This window comes from Pholis gunnellus (assembly GCF_910591455.1).
Source record: "Pholis gunnellus genome assembly, chromosome: 16".
Classification (NCBI taxonomy): Eukaryota; Metazoa; Chordata; class Actinopteri; order Perciformes; family Pholidae; genus Pholis; species Pholis gunnellus.
In genome coordinates, this window is record NC_136543.1 from 22,156,989 (window position 1) to 22,184,499 (window position 27,511).

At 45.6% G+C, this 27,511-nt stretch overlaps 4 protein-coding genes across 5 annotated transcripts; 2 read left to right on the forward strand and 2 right to left on the reverse strand.

Annotated features, from left to right (window-relative positions):
* LOC306708510 (uncharacterized protein) lies at window positions 1-1,754 on the forward strand (the record flags this gene model as incomplete). The annotated part of the gene is made up of 1 exon (XM_079176352.1): window positions 1-1,754. The coding sequence occupies exon 1, from the start codon at window positions 69-71 to the stop codon at window positions 1,752-1,754; it is 1,686 nt and encodes a 561-aa protein (XP_079032478.1). The 5' UTR covers window positions 1-68.
* A 1,664-nt stretch (window positions 1,755-3,418) lies between these two features.
* LOC306708658 (uncharacterized protein) lies at window positions 3,419-14,004 on the reverse strand. The gene is made up of 6 exons (XM_079176545.1): window positions 13,645-14,004; window positions 9,352-9,435; window positions 8,954-9,257; window positions 8,588-8,870; window positions 8,471-8,494; window positions 3,419-6,345 (listed from the first exon to the last, which is right to left on the reverse strand). The coding sequence occupies exons 1-6, from the start codon at window positions 13,788-13,790 to the stop codon at window positions 4,778-4,780; spliced, it is 2,409 nt and encodes an 802-aa protein (XP_079032671.1). The 5' UTR covers window positions 13,791-14,004; the 3' UTR covers window positions 3,419-4,777.
* A 3,996-nt stretch (window positions 14,005-18,000) lies between these two features.
* jtb (jumping translocation breakpoint) lies at window positions 18,001-20,852 on the forward strand. 2 transcript variants are annotated; one of them, XM_079176553.1, is made up of 6 exons: window positions 18,001-18,116; window positions 18,619-18,900; window positions 18,975-19,012; window positions 19,085-19,170; window positions 19,391-19,470; window positions 20,312-20,852. In XM_079176553.1, exons 2-6 carry the CDS (start codon window positions 18,812-18,814, stop codon window positions 20,466-20,468), a joined length of 450 nt encoding a protein of 149 aa, XP_079032679.1. In that variant the 5' UTR covers window positions 18,001-18,116; window positions 18,619-18,811; the 3' UTR covers window positions 20,469-20,852. The 2 variants fall into 2 exon arrangements, with proteins under 2 accessions (XP_079032679.1, XP_079032680.1); XM_079176554.1 differs by having other exon boundaries at window positions 19,088-19,170.
* Window positions 20,853-20,997: 145 nt separating this feature from the next.
* glmp (glycosylated lysosomal membrane protein) lies at window positions 20,998-26,674 on the reverse strand (the record flags this gene model as incomplete). Its single annotated transcript, XM_079176353.1, has 7 exons — window positions 20,998-21,414; window positions 21,486-21,754; window positions 21,881-22,099; window positions 22,184-22,348; window positions 23,869-23,967; window positions 24,900-25,064; window positions 26,549-26,674. 7 exons carry the CDS (start codon window positions 26,672-26,674, stop codon window positions 21,243-21,245), a joined length of 1,215 nt encoding a protein of 404 aa, XP_079032479.1. The 3' UTR covers window positions 20,998-21,242.
* Between the last annotated feature and the right edge of the window lie 837 nt (window positions 26,675-27,511).

Genomic DNA, 27,511 nt, shown 5'->3' on the forward strand with positions numbered 1-27,511 from the left:
CTCAATCAGGTCTGAAGCATCTGAACAGTGAGGAGGTCTCTGTCAGAGATCCAGGATGTAACACTGACATGAAACCTTTCAGCTCCTCTGAGTGTCACGAAAGATCTGAAGACAGTCTCACTCTGCTGACACACAAGAACGCCCCCACAGGAGAGAAACCATTCGGCTGCTCACTTTGTGGTCAAATATTTAACGAGCAGGAAAGCTTACGTTCTCACATGACATGTCATTCAAGGGAGAAACCGTTCGGCTGCTCAGTGTGTAACACAGACTGCAGTGACAGCGAGTCTTTGGTTCAACACATGAGGATCCACACGAGACGAACGCGGTTCAGATGCCCAACTTGTGGTGAAGAGTTTGCATGGAGGAGATATCTGACAAAACATCTGGAAGTCCACACAAAGAAGAAATTCTACACCTGCAGAGATTGTGAACAAAGATTCACCTGGTACAACACGTTCAGAAACCACAGATGTGTTGGTCGTTATTCCTCACAGCTTTATCAAACTCCAGCTGAGGAGAGCAGAGAGACAGAACCTCCAGAAGCTGACGGAGAGGACTGTGGAGGACCAGAACCAGACAGGAACTCAGATCCAGATAGACATCCAGAACCAGTTACTGATGACAAGACTGGAGACTCTTCTGAACCTGAGACTGATGATAGTGATGGTTGGAAGGAGACCAGAGAACCTCAGTCAGGTTTAAACTCTCTGAATAATGAGGACGTTTCTAGTGAGAATTCATTCAGCTGCTCTGAGTGCGGGAAACGATTTGGCATCAGGAGAAATCTAAAGGTACACATGAGATCTCACACAGGAGAGAAACCATTCAGCTGCTCAGTTTGTGAGAAATCTTTCACACAGAGTGGAAGTTTACAGACGCACATGAGAATCCACACGGGAGAGAAACCGTTCAGCTGCAGTGTTTGTACCAAAACATTTTTCTGGCATCATCAGATCAAGAACCATAAATGTGTTGGTCCTCAGTCCTCACAGCTTCATCAAAGACAAACTGAACAGTTGGAACAAGAAGCTGATGGAGAGGACTGTGGAGGACCAGAACCAGACAGGAACTCAGATCCAGATAGACATCCAAAACCAGATACTGATGAGAAGACTGGAGACTCTTCTGAACCTGAGGACAGTGATGGTTGGAAGGAGATCAGAGAACCTCAGTCAGGTTTAAACTCTCTGAACAATGAAGAAGTTTCTAGTAAGAAACCATTCAGCTGCTCTCAGTGTGGGAAAAGATTTAGCCACAAAGGAAATCTGAATAGACACACGAGAACTCACACAGGAGAGAAACCATTCAGCTGCTCTCTGTGTGGTAAAGCTTTCAACGTACGTTCGTCTCTTAAGGTGCACATGAGATGTCACACGGGAGAGAAACCATTCAAATGCTCAGTTTGTAGGAAGTCTTTCACACAGACGGGAAGTTTACAGACACACATGGGAATCCACACAGGAGAGAAACCGTTCAGCTGCTCGGTGTGTGAGAAAAGATTTCTAACCAAAGCACAACTGAAGAATCACACGATGAATCACACCGGAGAGAAAAGATTCTCCTGCAGTGTTTGTGACCGAGGGTTCACCTGGTACGACCAGCTCAGGAACCATCAGTGTGTCGGCCATCGGTCCTCACAGCTTCATCTTCATCAGACCGAGAACAGAGCGGAAGAGCCTCCAGCCAGCAGCTCCACTGAATACATGGAAATAACAACTTCTTATATGAGCAACAACGTAGATCTGGCATAAACTTTAGTTTTTAGTTGTAGTAAATTTAGTTCCTATGTTTTCTAAGGTTCAGTATTTCAAATGGTTACGAGAGTTTTTTTTATGTCCAATCAGTGTTGATGATTAGACTTAAACACTGAAATGAGTGAATGATGACTGTCGTCATTCAGTAAATTATGACACTTAATGCAAAGTTGACGTTGTTTGAGATGTCTTCATTTAGACGAGACAACATAACCAGTCAATGTCTTCGTTGGGACAATTTTCTTTGTTGTACATATTTAATGAGCCATCGACTACTTCTGTCTTATTTTTGTGCATCATAAAAATAAAGAACTTGAACTTGAGCCTTTGTTGTTCGTTCATTTACAGACAGTTTCTTGCTTTGCAGTAGAATAATAAAAGTTAATTAAATTGAAGCGGCACACTTTAGAATACAAGTGACATCTTCAGGTTCAAATCAATTATAGAACGTCAACTAAACATTTTACACAAAAAATACATTTTACGTTATACTATTATCAAGCTAATGTTATGCTAGCTTTAAGTTAACGTAACACGATTGAGAGTCGGTAGCAAACACTATATACGGTTTGACAGTGTGTATCAGCCATGTCTTTTCTTTTTTGTAATATAAGAATAACAACTCTGTTACATAACACAATCATATCAACACAACCAAAATAGCCGTCGTGAAAAAGTACCTTTTGCCGTTTCCGTTTGAATGGCCTCTGGGCTCAGTGGGCGTCGGCCTTCTCCGTGGTTTCCTCTTGTCGGGGGAAGGAGAGAAGCCGGTTTGGGGACCTCAGAATTGTCTCTTTGCAAACGATGTGGTCCGGTTGGCTCCTTCAGAACATGATCTAGGGTAACTGTGGCGAAGTGGATAGCTGTTTTTCAATCAGAGGATTGGCGGTTCGATCCCCAGCTCAGGCTACACTAGTCACATGTTGATGTGTCCTTGAGCAAGACACTTAACCCCAAAATTGCTCCTGTTAGCTGTGCCTACGGTGTAGAAATCTGATAGAATCTGAATTTTAAGTTGCTTTGGATAAAAGCGTCTAATGACTGTAACGTAAAGAACTTCAGCAGCACTGAGACGTTTTGTAAAATGTGAAGCATTTAGGATGAGAGTCAGAACCTCCAAGTCTGAGGCCATGATTCACTGCCGGTGGATTGGACCCTCCGGGTTTGGAGTGAGTCATCACCCCAAGAGTTCACCTATGGTCATAGATGGGGAAGGGCCTCTTCTTCAACACCTTTGTGGGAATTCTGGCTCCGTCCATGACACCAGAGTCCTGAAGAACAGCAGGATCTACAAAGAGGCTGTGTCCTCCCTCAGGTAAGTCTGGATGAGTTAATACATCAATAACCATCAGTTACTCAAAGAAATAGTAATTACTGTCACACGCTCTACAGGATACTTTGTTTTGGGTGATGGTAGGAATGGATATTTCTAATTTGCCTTTTAACTTTGTGTTGTGCAATACTCTTCTAAAGTATATTAATGAAAGTAATTTGTTTGCTGTATACAAGCTTCTTCTTTTAAAAAGTCCATCAGACCGTACGCGGCCGTATTCCGATGACTTGGTTGTTGAAATGATCATCCGAACAATAACAATGATGTCATGAACAAATGATGAATAACTGATGCTGTACGACACCATTTAATAAACTTAAGCATGTGTTACATTAGTTTAACATATTTCAGAGCAAACAATGACATCAAACTACGGGCGTTTACACTCGCTGCTGTTTCTCTGCCGTCTCGTTCAAATGTTCCAGAAGTGGATTTGGAGGCGGAGTCGACTTTTAGTTGTGACGTCCTGCAGGAAGAAGCTCTTCTTGTTTCTGGATATTTTGGTGTCAAGAGGCTGAAGATTAATTTGCTAAATTAATTATTGGCTTGGGAGGTTCTATTGTTACCATAGCAACATTCTGTCCTCTGAGGACTCCTCTCCATCCCGTCTTCCCCAGATTAGAGGCTGCTCCTTTATGCCAATATTACAAAATAGAAGGTTCAAGACTGTTATTAACTGTTTGTTTATTTCTTCTCTTATGTCACAAACAAGTCGATCCATAACAAATCAATGAGAGCGCCATCATACCTTAAAGAGCTCATAGAACCATATTATCCTACTAGAGAGCGCCATCATACCCTAAAGAGCTCATAGAACCATATTACCCTACTAGAGAGCACCATCATACCTTAAAGAGCTCATAGAACCATATTACCCTACTAGAGAGCACCATCATACCTTAAAGAGCTCATAGAACCATATTACCCTACTAGAGAGCACCATCATACCTTAAAGAGCTCATAGAACCATATTACCCTACTAGAGAGCTGGTTCAGGTTTATAGTTCGGGCTAGCTCAGGTTAGTTATTCAAGGGAAATACAACAGCGACTATCACAATATGTTTATGTCCCTCGTTGATAAAACTTCAGTTTCACTTCTGATACAAAAACTCTCCCATTTTATTAATATGTCAAACCTTAACGTGTCAGAATGAAATGTGTCAAAGCAAACAGCCGAAAAATAATCTTACCAAACATTTTATACTCTGACACATTTGTCTTCATATTAAAACACAGATTAATGTGTTTCATATCAGGTAAGACTTAATGGTAATGACCATTAACAGGACTTCTTGTTTGAACCTTATTCTGGTCTTTTGAGAACGTTACTTGCTGTTGTGTCAATAACAGGAAGTTGATAGACATTTGACGCACTAACTTTCGCTTCTCAGAAGTGTGCACTGACATGTTTCCTCCACTGTATGAATCATCACGTGCATCTTCAGATTTTTCTTGTCAAACTTTTTCCCTCACTGACAGAAGATATATTTCAGATGACTGAAAGACACTTTGTTCAGAGAGTTTATACCTGACTGAGGTTCTCTGGTCTCCTTCCAGTCGTCATCAGTCTCAGACGAGTCTCCAGTCCTATCACCAGGATCCGGTTCTGGGTGTCTATTTGGATCTAATCCGACGAGAAACACACTTAAAGTATCTGAGCTGATAAAACCAAGTGAATATTCATCTTCAGTCACAAGCACTGAAGCTGGATGGTTTCTCTCCTGTGTGGAGTCGCATGTGTCTCTTCAGATTTCCACTTTCACTGAAAGATTTCCCACACACTGAGCAGCTGAATGGTTTCTCTCCTGTGTGGATTCTCATGTGTTTCTGTAAACTATCACTCTTTGTGAAAGATTTCTTACAAACTGAGCAGCTGAAGGGTTTCTCTCCTGTGTGAGATCTCATGTGTACTTTCAGATTTCCATTTTCACTGAAAGCTTTATCACACAGTGAGCAGCTGTATGGTTTCTCTCCTGTGTGTATTCTCATGTGTTTCTGTAGACTATCGCTTTGTGCAAATGACTTCTTACAGAATAAACAGCTGAATGGTTTCTCTCCAGTATGAGATCTTGTGTGTCGCTTCAGATGTGCCTTGAAGCCAAATCTTTTCCCACAGTGAGAGCAGCTAAATGGTTTCTCACAAGTACCACATCTGGAATCACTGACAGAATCATTCGAAGAGTTTAAACCTGCCTGAGGTTCTCTGGTCTCCTTCCAGTCGTCATCCTCACTGTCATCAGTCTCAGAAGAGTCTCCAGTCCTGTCAACAGTATCTGGTTCTGAGTTCTTGGCTGGTTCTGGTCCTCTGCAGTCCTTGTGTTCAGTTGAGCTGCAGGCTGGAGGTTCTGCCTCGCTGTTCTCCTCAGGTTGTCTCTGATGAAGCTGTGAGGACGGATGACCGGCACATTTATGTGTTTTAAGGCTGGTGTACCAAGTGAATCTTCTTTCACAAACATTGCAGCTAAATCTTTTCTCCCCTGTGTGGAGGGGCATGTGGCGTGTCAGACTTCCTGCTTGTGTGAAACTTTTACCACAAACGGAGCAATTGAATGGTTTCTCTCCTGTATGAGATTTAATGTGCAACTGCAACAACACTTTCCGGGTGAATCCTTTACCACACGACAAGCAGCTGAAAGGTTTCTCCCCTGTATGAGATCTCACGTGAATCTTTAGATACGTCTTGGTTCCAAATCTTTTCCCACACTCTGAGCAGCCAAATGGTTTCTCTCCAGCACTACATCTTGAATCACTGACAAAAACTGCCTCATTATTCAGAGAGTTTAAACCTGACTGAGGTTCTCTAGTCTCCTCCCAGTCATCAGTCTCGTGTTCAAAAGAGTCTCCAGTTTCTTCATCAGGATCTGGTTCTGGATCAGAGTTCCTGTCTGGTTCTGGTCCTCCACAGTCCTCTCCATCAGCTTCTGTTTCCATCTGTTCAGTTTGTCTTTGATGAAGCTGTGAGGACTGAGCTTCCTCTTCATCATCTTCACTCTTCACAGGAGTGAATGAGAACTTGATATCAGCCTCCTCCAGACCTTGAAGCTGCTCTCCCTCCTGACTGGTCCAGAGTTCCTCCTGGTCCTCTTTAATGTGTGGGGGTTCTGGGTCCTCCTGGTCCTCTTTAATGTGTGGGGGCTCTGGGTCCTCCTGTTCCTCTTTAATGTGTGGGGGGTCTGGGTCCTCCTGGTCCAGACTGGAGCTCCACTCCTGCTGCTCTTCTTTAACGATCACTTTTCGTACATCTGAATGTAAAACTGAAACAGAGAGAAAGCTGTTAAAGTAAACACACTTCCTTACGTTAAAGCTGCTTCGTGGAGTTTTCATCTATTAGCAGTAACAGGAATGTTTGCATAACTAAGTATATTTACCCTAGTACAACTTAAAAGGAACTTCTTAAAGTACTATACTTTTTATGCTACTTAATACTTCTACTTCACGACATCTCAGTTGACCTGCCTTGTTTTTGATCTGGCTCTTTGTGAACAATCGGTGTGCCCTATTTTCAAGACAAGAGACTACATGATGTCTTGGGACTTTTATAATTGGCGCTAATGTTCTTGGGCAAACTTCTCACCACCTACAAAACCCAACCGTTTTGGGAGAGAAGCAACCAGACATTATCTTACTCTGGTTTCAATGCCACAGTGGAGAAAGGCCTATCCTCTCGGACCACTCATCAAAAACCTGCCGGAGGACATAAGAGCTCCGAGTCTGGTTAAATCTACCGACGCACAGACAGAAGAATGCAAAGTCTTTGCACACACTTCGATATCTTATCTGGAGAGCCGAACCTGGACAATGTCACAGACGTTACCACAGATTACAAAACATTCTGTGTTGACATTGTGATCCCAAAAAGAACAATGAAAGTTGGATCAGATGGTGGGGGAGGCTGCCGGACAGACCCTGAAAAACGCAAACGTGTTGTGAGGGTGAACTGTCAAAGAGGTCTTCAACTCCTCAAGGAATGTTCTTGCATCCCGGGGAGGCCGGGGACATGGAATCGGAATCCGAGCAGGCCATGTTCAAAGCAGCTGCTAGGATTCGTGGTCAGAAGCTTACGACCGGCACAGAACCTTAAGAACACCAGCAGTGAAGGAAGCTGTCAAGCTGAAGAAGATAGCCCAGGGGTCTCTGGAAACAGCAGACAGGTACCAGTTAGCCAGAAAGGCTGCAGCTGCCAAAGCAAAAACCCAGGTGTGGGAGGAGTTTGAGGAGACCATGGAGAAGGACTTTTAGTTGGTCTCAAGGAAGTGCTGGCAAATAGTTACACGACTCACAAAGGGAAAGCAGGGCTTGTCTCAGGCTGAGTTTTACAGAAGAGTAGAACTACGGACCCGGACTGGGGATATTGTTGAGCGCTGGAATTAACACTTTAAGGAACTCCTAAACCCGACCAACACGTCCTCGTGGAGGCCGAGTTTGAAGACTCGATGGAGGACTCATCCATGTGTCTGGCAGAGGTTTTTGAGGTGGTCATAAAGGACATGGATATTGGGTACCGTGGTTGACAAAGTCAAACATGTTTCCAGGGTCGTCTCTCGTCACTGATCCGGTTTGTGATTTTCATGGACAGGATTTCAAGGCCCAGCTGGGGCAGGAGAGTGTCCGGTTTGGGGACCGCATCTCTGCTCTTTGCAGATGATGTGGTTCTATTGGATCCTTCAGAACGTGACCTTCAGCAGCGCTGGGGCGGTTTGGAGCCGAGTGTGAAGCGGTCGGGATGAGAATCAGGACCTCCGAGTCTGAGGTTCTCTGCCAGATAACGGTGGATTGCACCCTCTGGGTTGGTAGTGAGTCACTGCTCCAAGAGAGGGAGTTCAAGTATCTCTGGGTCTTGTTCCCCAGTGAGGGTAAAATGAAGAGTAAGATGGACGAGTGATTCGGAGCGAAGTCTGCAGTGATGAAGACGTTGTACCGGACTATTTTGGTGACGAGGGAGCTGAACCGAAAGACAAAGCTCTTGAGTTACCGGTCCATCTACGTTCAGACCCTCACCTGTGGTCATGAGCTTTGAGTAGTGACTGAAAGATCAAGGATACAAGCGGCTGAAATTAGCTTACTTTGTCGGGAGTCTGGGCTCAGCCTTAGAGAGAGATCGGACATCTGGAGGGAGCTTAGAGTAGAGATGCTGCTCCTTCAGTTTAAAAAGGGACCAATAAAGGTGCTTCGTGCATCTGATCAGGATCCTCCTGGACGCCTCCCTATAGCGGTTTTCCTTGTTCAACTGGTAAGAGGCCCTCAAGTGAAAAGTATGATATTTCCCTCAGAGATGTAGTGGAGTAGAAGTATCACACAATGGAAATACTCAAGTAAAGTACCTCAGAATTATACTTAAGTGCAGTACTAATATTAAATGCAACGCTTTGTGCTTCATACCTGGTGAATCGCTCCTTTCGCCTCCTAAAAACAGATAAATCATAATTAGAACAAAAAAAACAATTACGTTGTCCATCAATGAAGGTGACAACATAACTACAGCTGTTCCAAACTCACCTACGACGACCACATCTTTGCCCTGTAACCACTGAACGCCCTCGGACCTCCTCTCCATCCAGAACTCCCGGATCGCGTCCACGCAGTAGGTGTCCTGGATCTTGGAGAAGGTGGCTGGACTGACGACTCCCATGTTCATGAAGCGGAACAGGAGGGCCACTTTACTGTAGTTGTTCCCGCTCAACAGGATGTTCGTCCCGAGCATGAAGTCGCCCGCCAACATCCCAAACTTAAAGGTCGGCTGTGAGGTCCAGCTCCAGACAACGTGACCACGAGGACACACCTGAACAGGAAGTGGTCAAAAAGATAGACAATGGATGGACTGCTCTATTGATGACATTAAGGTCATTAGGTTGTGAGACTCACCCATTCAACTACAAACGCAGTACACCTTTGTTCAATGAGACACTCAAACGGGGGGAGGCCGAAGCACATGAGTCCGGTGGACATCCGGTAGCGACAGCGTTTCACCGGCAGGTGAAGCAGCGTCGCCAGCTGACGAAGACTCTCCTCGTAGACGATGGACGCGTGAGAACCAACGATGTCTTCCTCGCTCAGCACTTTGTGAAGCTCGGTAGGAAGCTGCATCTCTTCAGGTCCGAGCTTCTCCGGGACGTCGTGGATCATCTCGTCGTCCATCTTTGGTCTGGTGTCCATAGCGGCTCCCAAACTGAAGGACCAGAAAGACAAACCAAGTACCAGATTGAAGGAGACATGTTAGGCAAGAAAGAAAACAAGGTTACACAGGTTGAGAGAGTCCTTACCGGCCAGACACCGAGACCACAGGAGGCTCAACTCCCAAACGAGGAGTCCTCCATGGACTTGATGCCAAAGGGCCCTTCTCATATCTGAAATAGGACAAGAGTTCTCATCAAGACCGGGTTTCATCTTGTTTAAATAAATACAAGTAAAATAAATGTATTTTATGAGATAGATGTTTAGGCCAGGACAAGGACAGGTCTGTGGTTGTAGTTGGTATAATGTTGTGATAGCAGTAGTATTACAAGTATTTTATACCTCGATTGTTGTTGCGTTCATAACGTCAGCTGAAGAAATGCCTCTTCACGCGGCGGCCACAATCGCAAAACTCTCCGTCTCCGAACCCGTTAGCTCCCCTAACGAGGTCCTCAACCCCGTTACATCTAACCGCCCCACCACATGCCCTCTTGATCCGATCCCCTCTTCTTCAGTCTATTGCAACTGAACTCCTTCCTTTCCTCACCATTGTGATGCTGATGACACCCAGCTGGTCTCGTCATTTCCTCCGGTGACACTCAAGTGGAGGCATCGCTGTGTGCTTGGCTGACATCTTGAAGTGGATGACGACACAGAACCTCAAGCTCAACCTGGACCAAACCGAGCTACTGTTCCTCCTGGTGAAGGGCTGCCCGCACCGAGACCGGTCCATCACCTCTGATGATACCGTGGTGACGCCAACTCGGACTGCGAGGAACCTGGGTGTGACCCTGGACGACCAGCTGTCGTTCTCAGCAAACATCTCATCGGTTACTCGCTCCTGTAGATTCCTGCTCTACAACATCAGGAGGATTCTCCTCTTCCTCACTGAGGAGACGGAGCAGGTCCTCATCCAGGCTCTGGTCATCTCCCTCCTGGTCTACTGCAGCTCTCTACTTGTCGGAGCTCCGGCGTCGGCCATCAGACCTCTGGAGCTCGTCCAGAAAGCTGCAGCTCGTCTGGTGTTCAATCGCCCCAAGTTCTCCCAAAACCTCCCTTCTCCGTGCTCTACACTGGCTCCCTGTAAGAGCTCTCATCCAGGTTCAGACTCTGGTGCTAGCCTACAGGTTCAGACTCTGGTGCTAGCCTACAGGTTCAGACTCTGGTGCTAGTCTACAGGTTCAGACTCTGGTGCTAGCCTACAGGTTCAGACTCTGGTGCTAGCCTACAGGTTCAGACTCTGGTGCTAGTCTACAGGTTCAGACTCTGGTGCTAGTCTACAGGTTCAGACTCTGGTGCTAGTCTACAGGTTCAGACTCTGGTGCTAATCTACAGGTTCAGACTCTGGTGCTAGTCTACAGGTCCAGACTCTGGTGCTAGTCTACAGGTCCAGACTCTGGTGCTAGTCTACAGGTTCAGACTCTGGTGCTAGCCTACAGGTTCAGACTCTGGTGCTAGTCTACAGGTTCAGACTCTGGTGCTAGTCTACAGGTTCAGACTCTGGTGCTAGCCTACAGGTTCAGACTCTGGTGCTAGTCTACAGGTTCAGACTCTGGTGCTAGTCTACAGGTTCAGACTCTGGTGCTAGTCTACAGGTTCAGACTCTGGTGCTAGCCTACAGGTTCAGACTCTGGTGCTAGTCTACAGGTTCAGACTCTGGTGCTAGTCTACAGGTTCAGACTCTGGTGCTAGTCTACAGGGCAGTGAAAGTCCAGATACACCTTTGATGTCTCTGGTTTTATGGACTCTAGAACCAAAGCAGAGCTGCAGTCATGAGTCAGTGAGGAGAGTTTAATGCTCATTGGTTACAAGTCTTTGTTATTTAGTCGTGAACAACAGCAGCTCGTCACATGACGCACAGCGTGAGGAAACGTGATTTATTTTACTGTTGGTCTCTTTGCAGTGATGAAATGTTGACTCATCGCTTCTATTTGTTACTAATATTAAATTAATAAACGATAATAGAAGTAAATTCATCTGTTTTTAGTTATGAATCATTACAAATATGCAGCGTTTTACAAACAATAACAGTCACAGTGAGAACAAAGTCTTCTGATGCATCAAGAAGAATCGATCGTGGTTTCATAATCAGATCTATTCTGGTCAAAATAAAACATCCCGATAATCATTCAAACTCTTAAAATAACACTAAAACAAGCAGCCAGCAACGAAACTGACAAACAGAGTTTTATGGGACTCACGATCATCGTTTAGTGAAAGCAAAGAATCTTAAATAAGCTAATTAGTGTCTAATCATAAGAGTGGGTCAATAAACACATTTACACAATGCAGCATTTTCCTTTTAACGCCTCCAGTCTTGCCTTTTGTCCGTCAACCAGTGAACAGGAAGTGACCATATATGGACTGAGGAGTGGCGTAGAGACGTGTCAATCACCGTGTAGCCCCGCCCCTAAAGCATCCCCTGCTTTATGGTCTCTGTGACTCTAAATGGACCATCATTTACTAAATGAACATCATGCTGTATTGAAGAAGACTTGAAACTAGAGATTGAGACCATAAACTCATGTTTACAATGTTTACTGAGGTAATAAATCAAGAGAGAAGTAGAGTCATTTTCTCATAGACTTCTATACAACCAGAGGAGTCGCCCCCTGGTGGACACTAGAGAGAATGCAGCTTTAACATGTGAAGAACCTGGGCCCGGTCGTGGCTAACTGAGTTAGCCGGATAATCTTCAGGATGAGATTACATAAGTCAGGCTTTTCGGTTCCACGAAGCAAGTTTGCAGGCTAGCTTCAGTTAGCTGGATTAGCTCAGCTCCTCTTCCTCAGAGATCACTGATGAAGGAGGATATTAGTCAGATCAGTGTTTTATAGGGAGAGAGTTCTTCCACATCGCCAACATCCGTCATCACATCACCATGACTTCCTGTACGAGCGACGAGGAATCCTTTATTTACAGACTTGTGGAGCAGACATTGAACACCACACGCTGCAGCCTCGCTGTGGAGCGATGCTTCATGTTGAACAGCGTCGGTGATGAGAGAACATCGGGGAAGCCGCTGCACGCCGTGCTGTTCATCACGTCACCATGGCAACATGTTGCACTGGTCACCATGCTGAGTCGTGTGTGTGTGTGTGTGTGTGTGTGTGTGTGTGTGTGTGTGTGTGTGTGTGTGTGTGTGTGTGTGTGTGTGTGTGTGTGTGTGTGTGTGTGTGTGTGTACTTGCTCCCGTGTCCTCTTGATGTCTGGTTGAACTACATGATGGTGTAAAGCATCATCATGATGTGACGGTGTTATTAGAGCAGCATAGAGATCATTACTGATGAAGAACAGAGACACACACACACATTCAAACTCCTAGTTCTATATGTAATAGATCTATATTATAGAACTGTATTCTATCAGCGCATACAGCACATCTACCCTCATCAGCATCTCTTCATTGGTGTCAGTTAGATGCTCTTTGTTTTGATCTTCTTGGTGAAGAGTTGAGATCCTTCTTGTCTCTAGATCTCATTGGATGATGGTTCCATGAAGCTGCTGCCAGCAGCACGTTTAAAGACGAGTCCTGTGATTGGTCGGGCTGATGAGGCTTAAAATGAGCCGATACATGTTCCAACACTGACGCATCAACGTGTCTGTGACGTGTCGCCGTGCTTCTTGTCTCGCCCTCTCAGCGGTGGAGGTGTTAGATGATGTCATGATGATGTCATGATGATGGTCTGGAGCTCCTCACGAGTTCATGATCATCTCCTGCTCGTCAGGACGGGCACGCCACCGACCCTGATCACTGAAGTCTGGTTCTAGTGAACGAGACTGTTTGAGCGGATCAGCCTTTGAGGAACCGAGAGAACCTGACTTCAACCATCGGGTTCATTTGAGCTGCTAACAGGACATCTGATCCACTTAGTGGACCACGAGGAACGAGGCCCTGGAGTCAACAGATCCACAGACTGATTCATGTCTGACCGTTACTACACTCCTCCTGTGTGTGTGTGTGTGTGTGTGTGTGTGTGTGTGTGTGTGTGTGTGTGTGTGTGTGTGATTAGAGAGTCTGGTGAAAGACGTTCAAATCAGGGAGAATAAAATAAAAACCCATAATTATTCATCTTATTTGTTGTCGTTGTCATGGTAACTCACATTCACCCACTCACCAGGTGACGTCAGTGAGTCCTTGAGGGTTCAGGGTTTAGGGGGGACATCGGGACTGGGCCTTCATCTTAGCAATGCTAGCCGCTAGCTTGAGCTAACGTAGGCCTCACGGTAATACTTCCGGGTTAGCTTAGCTGCTAGATGGAGGTTAGCATTTACTACACAGCTACACCGGGACACCATCGCCACTACATGCTACTACTAGTCCTACTGCTAGTACTACAAAGTACTGCGTGTACATGTACACAGGTGGAGTACACACTCACGCGTCGAGCAGGAGCAGAGCCAGATCCGAGTCCAGCTGGAGCCCTTTAGCCGCTCGGAGGGCTCTCCACCTCGGGAACACCGGGCCGATGCTGATCCGGGTCTTGTCTCGCTCTTTGTCGGAGGTCTTCGAGCTGCTCTCCGCCATCTCGCTTCTACTTTGCTCACAGTTTTCTTCTTCCTCTTCTTCGAATTTTAATGGCGTTTGGCAAACATCCGGTTAAGGTGCATTACTGCCACCTGCTGGACGGGAGTGTGGATCAGTAGTTTAGCAGTAAAATAAAAACAAAATTACATTCTTTCTACTATTCCTGTTACTTTAACATATATCCTCTCTGGTGTCTTTCTTCTTCTTCTTCTTCTTCTTCTTCTTCTTCTTCTTCTTCTTCTTCTTCTTCTGATGGCAGTTGGAAACAACGTCATGGTGCGTTACCACCACCTGCTGGACTGTAATGTGAATCGAGACTTGACCTGTACAATCAGTCTTGACTTGGGACTTGTCAGTCTCCCGTCCTCCCATCTTTCCGTCATCCTGTCCTCCTGTCCTCCTGTCCCCTTGTCCTCCTGTCCTCTGGTCCTCCTGTCCCTGGTCCTCCTGTCCTCCTGTCCCTGGTCCCCCTGTCCTCCTGTCCTCCTGTCCTCTGCTCCTCCTGTCTTGTTCCTGGTCCCCCTGTCCCCCTGTCCTCCTGTCCTCTGGTCCTCCTGTCCTCCTGTCCTCTGGTCCTCCTGTCCTCCTGTCCCTGGTCCCCCTGTCCCCCTGTCCTCCTGTCCTCCTGTTCCTGGTCCCCCTGTCCTCCTGTCCTCTGGTCCTCCTGTCCTCCTGTTCCTGGTCCCCCTGTCCTCCTGTCCTCCTGTCCCCTTGTCCTCCTGTCCTCTGGTCCTCCTGTCCTCCTGTCCTCTGGTCCTCCTGTCCTCCTGTCCCTGGTCCTCCTGTCCTCCTGTCCCTGGTCCTCCTGTCCTCCTGTCCTCTGGTCCTCCTGTCCTCCTGTCCCTGGTCCCCCTGTCCTCCTGTCCTCCTGTCCCCCTGTCCTCCTGAGTTCTTCTCGTTCTGCTGTCTTCAAATGAACATTGTTCACCTGTTGATTGGAGGAGATCAGTGTGATGTCATAGTCTGGTCATGTGACTCCTAAACCAGACTAAGAGGATTATTGTTCGTCTTCAGTCAGTTTGTTCTGTTTTTATTCTCACAGAGAACAAGAAGAGAGAGAGAGGCTGTGGATGAACACATGATCGATCGATCGATTGATCGATTGAATGATCGATTGATCGATTGATTGATTGATTGATTGATTGATTGATTGATTGATTGATTGATTGATTGACAGATGAAGCTGAAGGTGTGTGCCGTGGGTCTGCTGCTGATTGGCTGCGTCTGTCTGCAGAGAGTTGACTGCAGTCTGCCCGACTTTACGCCAACATCACCTCGGCTGCAGGTAGGACAGGTGCATGCTGGGAAGAAGTTTAACCTGTAATCTGTGTGTGTGTGTGTGTGTGTGTGTGTGTGTGTGTGTGTGTGTGTGTGTGTGTGTGTGTGTGTGTGTGTGCGTGTGTGTGTGTGTGTGTGAGTGTGTGTGAGTGAGTGAGACCAGCTGTAACTCAGGAACTCTTCTCATAATAAAAATTACAAAAATATAAAATCACATGACAAGACGATAAAAGATCAAGAAACACAAAACTCCAAGAGACACCATGGAGGACACCGTGAGGACACTGTGAGGGACATTATAGGGGACATCATGGAGGACACCAGGACACCATGGAGAACATCATGGAGGACACCATGGAGGACATCATGGAGGACATCATGGAGGACACCATGAGGGACACCATGAGGGACACCAGGACACCATGGAGAACACCATGGAGGACACCATGGAGGACATCATGGAGGACACCATGAGGGACACCAGGACACCATGGAGGACACCATGAAGGACATCATGGAGGACACCATGAGGGACACCAGGACACCATGGAGGACATCATGGAGGACACCATGAAGGACATCATGGAGGACACCATGGAGGACATCATGGAGGACACCATGGAGGACATCATGGAGGACACCATGGAGGACATCATGGAGGACACCATGGAGGACATCATGGAGGACACCATGAGGGACACCAGGACACCATGGAGGACATCATGGAGGACACCATGAAGGACATCATGGAGGACACCATGGAGGACATCATGGAGGACATCATGGAGGACACCATGGAGGACACCATGGAGGACACCATGGAGAATAGGACGATTCACGATAGTGATGGAGGAAGACAAGCTTGTAAATGTTGTTGCTTTCATGTTGTCATTTATAAATGTGAATTATTTAAATGTTCTTTTAATGATTTCTTTCTGTTCGTCAGGTTGAGATTTCTGAGTCAAACGTCGTCACTTCTCTGAAGAAGAAGAACGGAGTCAGTCGACTTCCTGGACTGTGTCAACGCCTGAAGAGACGCAGAATCACCATCCTGGTAAAAACATCACAGCTCAGGATGTTAAAGATGTAGAGTTACACCATGTAGATTAAAGATGTGATGTAGAGTTACATCATGTAGATTAAAGATGTGATGTAGAGTTACATCATGTAGATTAAAGATGTGATGTAGAGTTACATCATGTAGATTAAAGATGTCATATAGAGTTACATCATGTAGATTAAAGATGTGATGTAGAGTTACATCATGTAGATTAAAGATGTAGAGTTACACCATGTAGAGTTACATCATGTAGATTAAAGATGTAGAGTTACATCATGTAGATTAAAGATGTGATATAGAGTTACATCATGTAGATTAAAGATGTGATGTAGAGTTACATCATGTAGATTAAAGATATAGAGTTACATCATGTAGATTAAAGATGTGATATAGAGTTACATCATGTAGATTAAAGATGTGATATAGAGTTACATCATGTAGATTAAAGATATAGAGTTACATCATGTAGATTAAAGATGTGATGTAGAGTTACATCATGTAGATTAAAGATGTGATGTAGAGTTACATCATGTAGATTAAAGATGTGATGTAGAGTTACATCACTGTCTTGGTCTGTCTCCCGCTCTCTCTCTCTCTCTCTCTCTCTCTCTCTCAGTGTAACCGGGAGAAGTTCTGTTGGCGGGGGCGGAGTCAGAAGACTCGGTCTGTCCAGGTGTGTCTCTGTCCGCGGGGCTCCAGGTGTTCACACTTCTTTGTTCACAGTCTCTGAAATGATCACTTCCTCTTTAAATCATCAACACAATGTCACTATGTAATTGTTGGGAAAAAATATAAATGACTAATTAGTATGCGTTTAAATGATTAAGGAATGTTATACATTTAACAAAAGCTCATGTCCTCTGCTAGTGTAAGGCCTGTGTCCTTGTCTGGGACACCAGGCGTCTTCAGCAGCTGTTTTGTCTATCAGGTATCAGCTGTCTCCTAAGAAGAACACTTATTTACGCAGACCTGATTTGCAACCATGACTTCTGGATTTCGATAAAAGTGACCTTTGTACTAGAAGAAATTGTTAAAGTGTCCAGATACGTAGACGACGCTGTGTGAAACGCAATTCATGTGTTACCCTTTGTGACGTAAATGACCCTGTGCCAACACATTGCATGTTGTTTACTCAGTATAAATATCAGAGACTCAGAGACAGATCTCCGAGCAGCCTTGATCCATATATTCTGTATGTGTTTCAACTCTGTTCCTTCTTGCAAGAATAAATGTCCTGTGATTAATGATTTTTACATCGGCTCGAGTGAATTTTTCAAACACCAATAAACATGAGGTCACTATGTAGTAAACATGAGGCTGCTATGTAATAAACATGACATCACTATGTAATAAGCATAAGGTCACTATGTAATAAACATGACATCACTATGTAATAAGCATGAGGTCACTATGTAATAAACATGAGGTCACTATGTAATAAGCATGAGGTCACTATGTAATAAGCATGAGGTCACTATGTAATAAACATGAGGTCACTATGTAATAAACATGAGGTCACTATGTAATAAGCATGAGGTCACTATGTAATAAACATGAGGACTGAGACAGACTGAAGGACACACGTTCATTGATGTTTAATAAAGTTTAATATCCAGAATGTAACTTCTTTATAAAGTTACAGCATTTTATCCATGTATTCACTTTTCATTTTATAATAATAATAATTGCTATTATTATTATTATTTTTATTATTGTTGTTGTTATTATTATTTTCATCATCATTATTATTAATATTATCATTATTTATTTAAATGAGAAATTAACAGCAGGGGGCGACATAAACCTTCACCGTTGGTTTGTACCCCGCTACTAGACTAAAGAAGAAGAAAAATGAACCGGAAGTAGGATAAGTACAACAGGAAGTAGAAGTAGAAGCAGCAGCTGGATGCTAACCTGTCGGTCTCGCGTCTTCAGGACAGATCTGGTACCAGTCGTCTGATGACGTCAAAACACCGACAGCTTTAACGGTCAGTCTGCAGCTTTATTTACGGTATCTTCTTCTTCTCTTCTTCATGTGTTGATTTAAAGATGGCGGATGTTTCAGCGGATCACGGTGAGTGTTCAGACCGGGAGCTAAGCTAGCTAACGTTAGCATGCTAACTGTTAGCATTAGCCGGATTGTTTTCTCAGCGAGAGTCTCGTACATTCTTAATACGCCGTTGTGTGAAAACACGTCACGGTAAAATAGTTGCTGACGTCAAACATAGCGTGTGTCGTCATTCAGTTTTAGTAGAGATGGTTTGGGTTAGCTTGTTAGCCTGTTAGCTTCTCTGCTAACGGTTGACGAAAACAGCAGAGAGAAAGTTCTAGATTAGAAAACAAACATCAGAGGAATATTAAATATATGACGTCAGCTATCATCGTCGGCATATCACAGGAAACAATAAAGCGCATTGTCAGCTTCTCCTGATATAAAACAAACAGAAAGATGTTGGTTTGTTGTTGTTATTGATCTGTTTTATCGTTCAGGTTTCAGTCTGGAGCCCAAAAACACTTCCAGTAAGATCACCATGTAGAAGGCTGAACCGACGTACGGAACCGACAAACAGCTGGTCACTCACTAGTCACTCACTAGTCACTAACTAGTCACTCACTAGTCAGTAACCAGTCCGTAACCAGTACCAGGGTGGCGGTGGCGTCGTCCTGGTGGAGGAGCAGGCTGATGGAGAGCGACTGTCGGATCCCTGTGGTCTGCTGTCGGCCTCGAGTCCTCGTCCTCCACGCTCTGTTCTGGGGCCTCGTCTCCCTCAGGTCAGTCTGCAGGTCAGAGGTCAGTCTGTTGTTGTTGTTGTTGTTGTTGTGTCTAACATGTTGTTGTGTTTCAGGGTGTTTGGAGCGGCTCTGCTGAGTGAAGACAGAACAGGTGAGAACCAATCAGAAACCATCTTTAAACGGCAGCAGAACGGACTCTGACCTCCGTCTTCTTGTCATCCAGCAGTGAAACAGCTGATCGCCCCCTGCTGGCTGCTGGAGGACTTCGTGGTGACGACAGAGTGTTCACAGTGTAACGCCTTCCAGAGCGTGAGTGGTGCTCTAAAGACCTCGTCCACAGGTTCACGTAGTAAACAGCTGACTGCTGTAACCATGCTAACGTTGTTGTTGTGTAAACAGCTGACTGCTTTAACGTTGTTGTTGTGTAACAGCTGACTGCTTTAACGTTGTTGTTGTGTAAACAGCTGACTGCTGTAACGTTGTTGTGTAACAGCTGACTGCTAACGATGCTAACGTTGTTGTGTTTCAGAGGTCGTGGTCGTCCTGCGAGCTGACGGGATACGTGGAAATAGTCAACTGCACCCGATCCAACCGAGACGAGCACAAGAGGTTTGTTTGCTGCTCTACCGTAGCGCTGGGCGGTGGACCGGTTTTAATTTCCCGTATGATAGACATGTTCACACACCGTCATACCGGTGCATCGCCGAAACAACTGCTGTCACTCGTCAACAGGCAGCAGAATCTATTGTTGGCCGCTGAGAGCGCTACGGTCAGAGCTAGCTGTCTAGCGTGTAATGAGGGACTCTAGTGATGGTTATAACAACACGTAATAACACACAACTAACGCTCTTTAACAGAGCAAAACACCACGACACAACCGTTTATAACCAAACTGCATGCTGGGTACAGCTCGCTAGCCCGGTAGCACAACAGTGTGCTAACAGCTGAGGCTCCGTCGCTATAGTAACGCTACATTAACGAACAGAACGGAGCGATGCAGGAGGAACAAAGACAGACGGAGACGCAGCGATAGAGTCTGAGCCCAGAGAGCAGCTCACTCATCACCTCAGCAGGAGACATGTTGGAGCACCAAGAGGCTTTAGCTCGAAGCAGCAATAAGACAAGAACAGCAAGCGGTGGAGCGACGTTAAGAACGCAGTAAGGATCCAGCTCTGCAGGGACCTGGTCCCACTACAGACAGGCTAGACTCAGAGCAACCATTACAACACCGGGTTCAAGGAACGTCTGACCGGGGCGACAATACTTCAGCCAAACTGCCATCCCAACATCACAGGAACACACGAGCACAGCCTTCATACACGATGACAGGAACATGTTGATACTCTGTGAACCACTATGAACCTATAAACACACAGTCAGGGGAAATACCGCCCAGTGCTAGTCTACCGTCTGTTTACTGAACTCTCTTTACTGCCCCCCCCCCCCCCAGCTGCCGCTCTGCAGTGATGGAGGACCATCTCTTCTGGAAGTTCGAGGCGGCCATGTTGGCTCTGACGGCCGTCTTGGCCGTCTTCGTGGTCGTCCGTCAGCGTTGGCTCGACCGTCTCGCCTCTGAGAAAGTCCGCCGCCAGATTGAGTCCATCTAGGAGAGCAGGACCTGGACCCAGAGCAGGACCTGGACCCAGAGTCTTCTATCCTGATCCAGACTCTGATCTATCAGGATCAGTTCGTTGTCTTCATTGAGACGTAATGAGGAGAAAACCAACCAGCTGTTTGAACTGTGATCACAATGAAACTTATTAAAACTTTAAAAGTTTTAAAGTTCTGTTTTCTGAAATGTTTCTTGAGGAACTCAGACGGTTGAATGCTGAACAGATTAAAGTCATTTCTATTTAAATTCTGTCAACTCTTCTCAATGTTTAGTTCAACATCGTGACGGTTCATTGATCCTCTTGTTGCTTCATTCAGCAGGCTGACGGTCAAACGTCTGAGTGTCTTTGAACGCAGCATCAGCTTCATTTAACCCTTTCACTGCCAAAATAAACTGAAACTAATTCAGAGTAAGAATTTAAAATAAACCGACAATCTCACGTAGTTCTAGAATAAAAACCTAAACAGGAAGTTAAACTACGTAAATGTTTTGTTATTGAAGTAAAAGTGGAACAAACGGTGAATCAGATTAAACTTTATTCACGATCAGTGAAACTTTAAAAACACGTTTCACTCTCTAAACATTTAACACTTTAAACAAATCACAACTAATTTAATTAATTATAAAAGTGTCAATTATTTTCTCTTTAAATATATATATGAAGAAAAAAAAACACACTTCCTGGGTCCTGATTGGTCAGCTGGACTCTGATGTCATCAGACTCAATCAACGAGTCTTATAAATAAAAACAAAGTTCTAAACTCTCAGATCAGCCGTTGATTGGCTCGTAGGTCGTCGCCGCCGCCCTCTTGCGGACGCAGACGTAGACTCCGCCCAGCACCAGGAGGATCATGGGAGTTCCCAGACCGACCGCCATCACAGCGAGAACCAGCGGGGAGAAGGAGTCCACGGGCGGAGAACCGGAGCCCAGCATCACCGTCCTGCAGGAGGTAAAGAGTTAACTCTGTTCATCAGAACCAGAACCAACAGAACCAATCATCATCAAACGGACCAGCTGAAGAACTTGGTGCTGTTGTAGAACGGATCTCCCGCGAGGCCGAAGCTCACGTTGAGTCCGAACGTTTGCGGTTCTGCGTAGAACGCTCGGATCAGACCGGACGCCGCCGCCGCCGCCTCGCCGCTCTGAGGCTGCGGGTCGGAGTGACGGACCGGCGTGGCGAACTCCAGAGCCGGGTCGGACCGCCGGTACGACACCGGCTTCCACTGGAGGAAACCCAGAACATCAGAGCTGCCGTTCAGCGAGGACACCCACTGAGACACCTGAGAGGTCAAAGGTCAAAGGTTAGTGCTGCTCATCGTCTCATCGATGAGGATTTATTGTGTTCACACCGGTTCACCGGTCTGGACTCTTTAGTTTAACTTCCTGTTGATTGAACTCTTGATCACCTTAAATATTGACGGCGTGAACTCGTCGTCGATCGATCGGTGAACCTCCACTCTGCTCAGAGGATAAGCCCCGCCCACCGCCTGCAGCTCCAATAGGAACCTCGAACGAGTCGCACGCGGCGACACGCCATCAAGCCACACCCTTAACTGGGAGGAGTTAGCCGTGTGGAGGAGGCGGGGCCAGGACTGATCCCGCCCTTCTGACTCAAACGCAGAGAGCTGGAAGAAGAAAAATACACGAAGATTATGTTTTAATAATTAATCTCAAACTAGAATAAACGCTGCTGCAGGTTCACATGTGACCTGCAGGCAGAGCGACCCGTTGATGAAGGTTTTGGCGGCTCCGCACAGCAGAGCGCTGAAACCCGACAGGTTGAGACGAGACCAGGTGAAGTCCTGCAGCTCGTACGGAGGGAAGAGGTCAGAGGTCGGATCGGCCGTGTCGTTCACATCATCGTACTCCAACAGCTGAGAAAACAGGAAGGAGTTCAGTTACCAAAGTAAAGGTTTTACTCACATTCACACAAACTACATGTGTAGTTCATTCTCCATCATAGAACTACAGTTACACCTGCGTCATGAACAGTTACTAACGAGGCAAATTAAAGGTTTAAGGTGGACTGGCTGGTGTTGGTAGATTTAAGGTGGACTGGCTGGTGTTGGTGGATTTAAGGTGGACTGGCTGGTGTTGGTAGGTTTAAGGTGGACTGGCTGGTGTTGGTGGATTTAAGGTGGACTGGCTGGTGTTGGTGGATTTAAGGTGGACTGGCTGGTGTTGGTAGATTTAAGGTGGACTGGCTGGTGTTGGTGGATTTAAGGTGGACTGGCTGGTGTTGGTGGATTTAAGGTGGACTGGCTGGTGTTGGTGGATTTAAGGTGGACTGGCTGGTGTTGGTAGATTTAAGGTGGACTGGCTGGTGTTGGTGGATTTAAGGTGGACTGGCTGGTGTTGGTAGGTTTAAGGTGGACTGGCTGGTGTTGGTGGATTTAAGGTGGACTGGCTGGTGTTGGTGGATTTAAGGTGGACTGGCTGGTGTTGGTAGGTTTAAGGTGGACTGGCTGGTGTTGGTGGATTTAAGGTGGACTGGCTGGTGTTGGTGGATTTAAGGTGGACTGGCTGGTGTTGGTGGATTTAAGGTGGACTGGCTGGTGTTGGTGGATTTAAGGTGGACTGGCTGGTGTTGGTGGATTTAAGGTGGACTGGCTGGTGTTGGTGGATTTAAGGTGGACTGGCTGGTGTTGGTGGATTTAAGGTGGACTGGCTGGTGTTGGTGGATTTAAGGTGGACTGGCTGGTGTTGGTGGATTTAAGGTGGACTGGCTGGTGTTGGTGGATTTAAGGTGGACTGGCTGGTGTTGGTGGATTTAAGGTGGACTGGCTGGTGTTGGTAGATTTAAGGTGGACTGGCTGGTGTTGGTGGATTTAAGGTGGACTGGCTGGTGTTGGTGGATTTAAGGTGGACTGGCTGGTGTTGGTGGATTTAAGGTGGACTGGCTGGTGTTGGTGGATTTAAGGTGGACTGGCTGGTGTTGGTAGATTTAAGGTGGACTGGCTGGTGTTGGTGGATTTAAGGTGGACTGGCTGGTGTTGGTGGATTTAAGGTGGACTGGCTGGTGTTGGTAGATTTAAGGTGGACTGGCTGGTGTTGGTAGATTTAAGGTGGACTGGCTGGTGTTGGTGGATTTAAGGTGGACTGGCTGGTGTTGGTGGATTTAAGGTGGACTGGCTGGTGTTGGTAGATTTAAGGTGGACTGGCTGGTGTTGGTGGATTTAAGGTGGACTGGCTGGTGTTGGTAGATTTAAGGTGGACTGGCTGGTGTTGGTGGATTTAAGGTGGACTGGCTGGTGTTTGTAGATTTAAGGTGGACTGGCTGGTGTTGGTAGATTTAAGGTGGACTGGCTGGTGTTGGTAGATTTAAGGTGGACTGGCTGGTGTTGGTGGATTTAAGGTGGACTGGCTGGTGTTGGTAGATTTAAGGTGGACTGACCCTGCTGAAGACGACAGCCGAGCTGTACAGGATGCTGCTCGCTGGCTCCACCTTCAGGCTGCCGCTGATGTTACGAGCCTCAAACTGAGGCCAGTTCACCTGAGAGAGAAAAACATAGTATCGTATGTCATAAAACGTCTTAGTTTAGTGTAGTACTACCTTTACCAAGGGTACAGAGTAGTACTACCTCTCTGAGGATCTGTTCAGGTCTCTCTGGTATCTGTCCAGGTTATATTTTATTCAATACTAATACTAAGAGCACAGACCTCCACGGTAGAAGAAGAGAACAGACCTCCACAGTAGAAGAAGAGAACAGACCTCCACGGTAGAAGAAGAGAACAGACCTCCGCAGTAGAAGAAGAGCACAGACCTCCGCAGTAGAAGAAGAAGAGCACAGACCTCCGCAGTAGAAGAAGAAGAGCACAGACCTCCGCGGTAGAAGAAGAAGAGAACAGACCTCCACGGTAGAAGAAGAAGAGAACAGACCTCCATGGTAGAAGAAGAAGAGCACAGACCTCCACGGTAGAAGAAGAAGAGCACAGACCTCCACGGTAGAAGAAGAAGAGCACAGACCTCCGCAGTAGAAGAAGAAGAGAACAGACCTCCACGGTAGAAGAAGAGAACAGACCTCCGCAGTAGAAGAAGAAGAGCACAGACCTCCGCAGTAGAAGAAGAAGAGCACAGACCTCCGCAGAAGAAGAAGAGCACAGACCTCCGCGGTAGAAGAAGAAGAGAACAGACCTCCACGGTAGAAGAAGAAGAGAACAGACCTCCACGGTAGAAGAAGAAGAGCACAGACCTCCACGGTAGAAGAAGAAGAGCACAGACCTCCACGGTAGAAGAAGAAGAGCACAGACCTCCGCAGTAGAAGAAGAAGAGCACAGACCTCCGCAGTAGAAGAAGAAGAGCACAGACCTCCGCAGAAGAAGAAGAAGAGCACAGACCTCCGCAGTAGAAGAAGAAGAGAACAGACCTCTACAGTAGAAGAAGAAGAGAACAGACCTCTACAGTAGAAGAAGAAGAGAACAGACCTCCACGGTAGAAGAAGAAGAGTTGGTGTGGACCAGCAGCAGCGTCGGCGCCCCCTGGCTGCAGAACAGGAAGTGCAGCGTGTCGTTGACTCCTACGGCTCTCACATGCAGCAGGTCACCACCGGAGGGCGACGAGGACGAACCGGGGTTCAACTGTACCGACAACTGAGGAGAGAAGAAGAGACGACGATCAGAGGCAGACAGACAGACAGACAGACAGGAACTGTCTTCATCATCTTCATTTCTTTTTTTTTTTTATAAGAGTGCAAATATTCCACCGGTTCCTGTTTCCACTATGTGACGCTAGAGAACCCGCGCAAACATGCATCATGTTGCTCTACATCAGGTATAGACCACATCATGTAAATGTTCAGTTTGTCACATAACGCCTGTGGAGTTACATCAGCTGACCGGTGGAGTCCTGTGGTAAATGTTGTGTTCAGGTTCCTGTGGTAAATGTTGTGTTCAGGTTCCTGTGGTAGATGTTGTGTTCAGGTTTCTGTGGTAGATGTTGTGTTCAGGTTCCTGTGGTAGATGTTGTGTTCAGGTTCCTGTGGTAGATGTTGTGTTCAGGATTCTGTGGTAAATGTTGTGTTCAGGTTCCTGTGGTAAATGTTGTGTTCAGGTTCCTGTGGTAAATGTTGTGTTCAGGTTCCTGTGGTAAATGTTGTGTTCAGGTTCCTGTGGTAGATGTTGTGTTCAGGTTCCTGTGGTAGATGTTGTGTTCAGGTTCCTGTGGTAGATGTTGTGTTCAGGTTCCTGTGGTAGATGTTGTGTTCAGGTTCCTGTGGTAAATGTTGTGTTCAGGTTCCTGTGGTAAATGTTGTGTTCAGGTTCCTGTGGTAAATGTTATGTTCAGGTTCCTGTGGTAAATGTTATGTTCAGGTTCCTGTGGTAAATGTTGTGTTCAGGTTCCTGTGGTAGATGTTGTGTTCAGGTTCCTGTGGTAAACATCATCCAGTGGAGTTACATCAGCTGGTTGTTTAACGGCGAATCACGTAAAATGGCCGCCACGCCACGGTTACGCCATTCCATCAAACGTAAAGCTTTGAGTAACTTTTAATAGCAACGGTCTTTAGATCGTACTGAACAAATATGAAGTGGATCTGACAAAGTCCCGAGCAGGAGTTCATTAAAGTGTAGCGACTAGAAATCAAGGGAAAATTCACACAAAAATCAAAATGGCCGACTTCCCGTTAGATTTAGAGCATGGTCCCCCAAGACACTTCTTCTTAGGTCTCCATGTGATACATGTAGGTCAAATGTAAGCTCAAAGTAAAGTACCAGTACCTCAAAGTAAAGTAAAGTACCAGTACCTCAAAGTAAAGTACTTGTAAATGTACTTTGATTTGTTGCTGCACTGATTTATAAGTTAAATTATTGAAAGTAAAACCTACATTTTATGTTTTATTTCTATCATTTATAATAAATAAAATCAACAACGTTGATGTTTTCTGACCTGTGGAACGTGACGTCATTAATCTGCTTTTTTTTTAAGTATTTCAAACAATGATCGACATTAAAGTCAGATTAGTTGTTTTGATTGTTGTTAAATATAAAAACAAAATAAATGTTCAACAAAGTTTCACTTCCGGTTTCTTTCAGTGAATATTACATATAAATATTAAGAGTTTATCATATTTTCTCACGTTTCTGCTGGTAGTTTCTCCGCTGAACGAACTTTGACACAAACTGAAAACAGAAAACAGAAAAACGAGAGAAGAAGAAGAAGAAGAAGAAACTCCGCAGCTCCGTTTCTTCGCTGTAGCCGCCATCTTTGTTGTGACCCAGCGGAGCAGGTCACATGACAAAATCATTTAGGACCCGCCCTCGTCTGCCTCTCATTGGCTCACCAACGAGTACGAGCCAATCAGAGGCGGGGAAGGGCGGGTCCATCCTCCACAAGTCAGCTGACCCATTTAAAAAAACTTTATTACCAAAATGATTCATATACAATCACAGTGTGACGATCAATAATAAAAAAGAACGTTTTAACATTGAACACATTTAAATAAATATAATATATTACAACAATCTAATCTGTTGTTCTTGTTACTGATTATATTTATTTTTCATGCTTTAAACATTTTAGATTAATATTAATACAAAGTTTCTATCAGACGTCTTGTTTTGAATGACAACCGACAAAGTTTATGAATAACTATAGATTATTACTATAGATTATATAAAGTTATTAAAATAAGAGCCACCTAACCCTCGTACTATCCTTTTTATTATTCAATGTTTAACGTCTCTAAATAAATGACTTTTTGCTTCATATTTAATGACTTTTGCTAATTTAATGGCGACAACACGTGAACATGAACTCAAGCTGTGTAGTGACGTCAGAGCTCTGATGTGATCAGCGGAGCGTTAACGCAGCGGTTCTTTAGGCATCAACACAAACCCAGACGGTTCTCTGGAGGTTCAGGTCGGTACATGTGAAGGCAACAGGAGGCGGAAATGAATGTTGACGTGTTTGAAGAGTTTTTATGAAGTGTAGACAGGTTGGTGATCATTCATACTGGGAGCTGTGATTATGTGCTGTTATTTAAAAACAGCCGAACTAAACGGACACAGAGTCTGTGGTCCATCAACACCAGACGCTGATC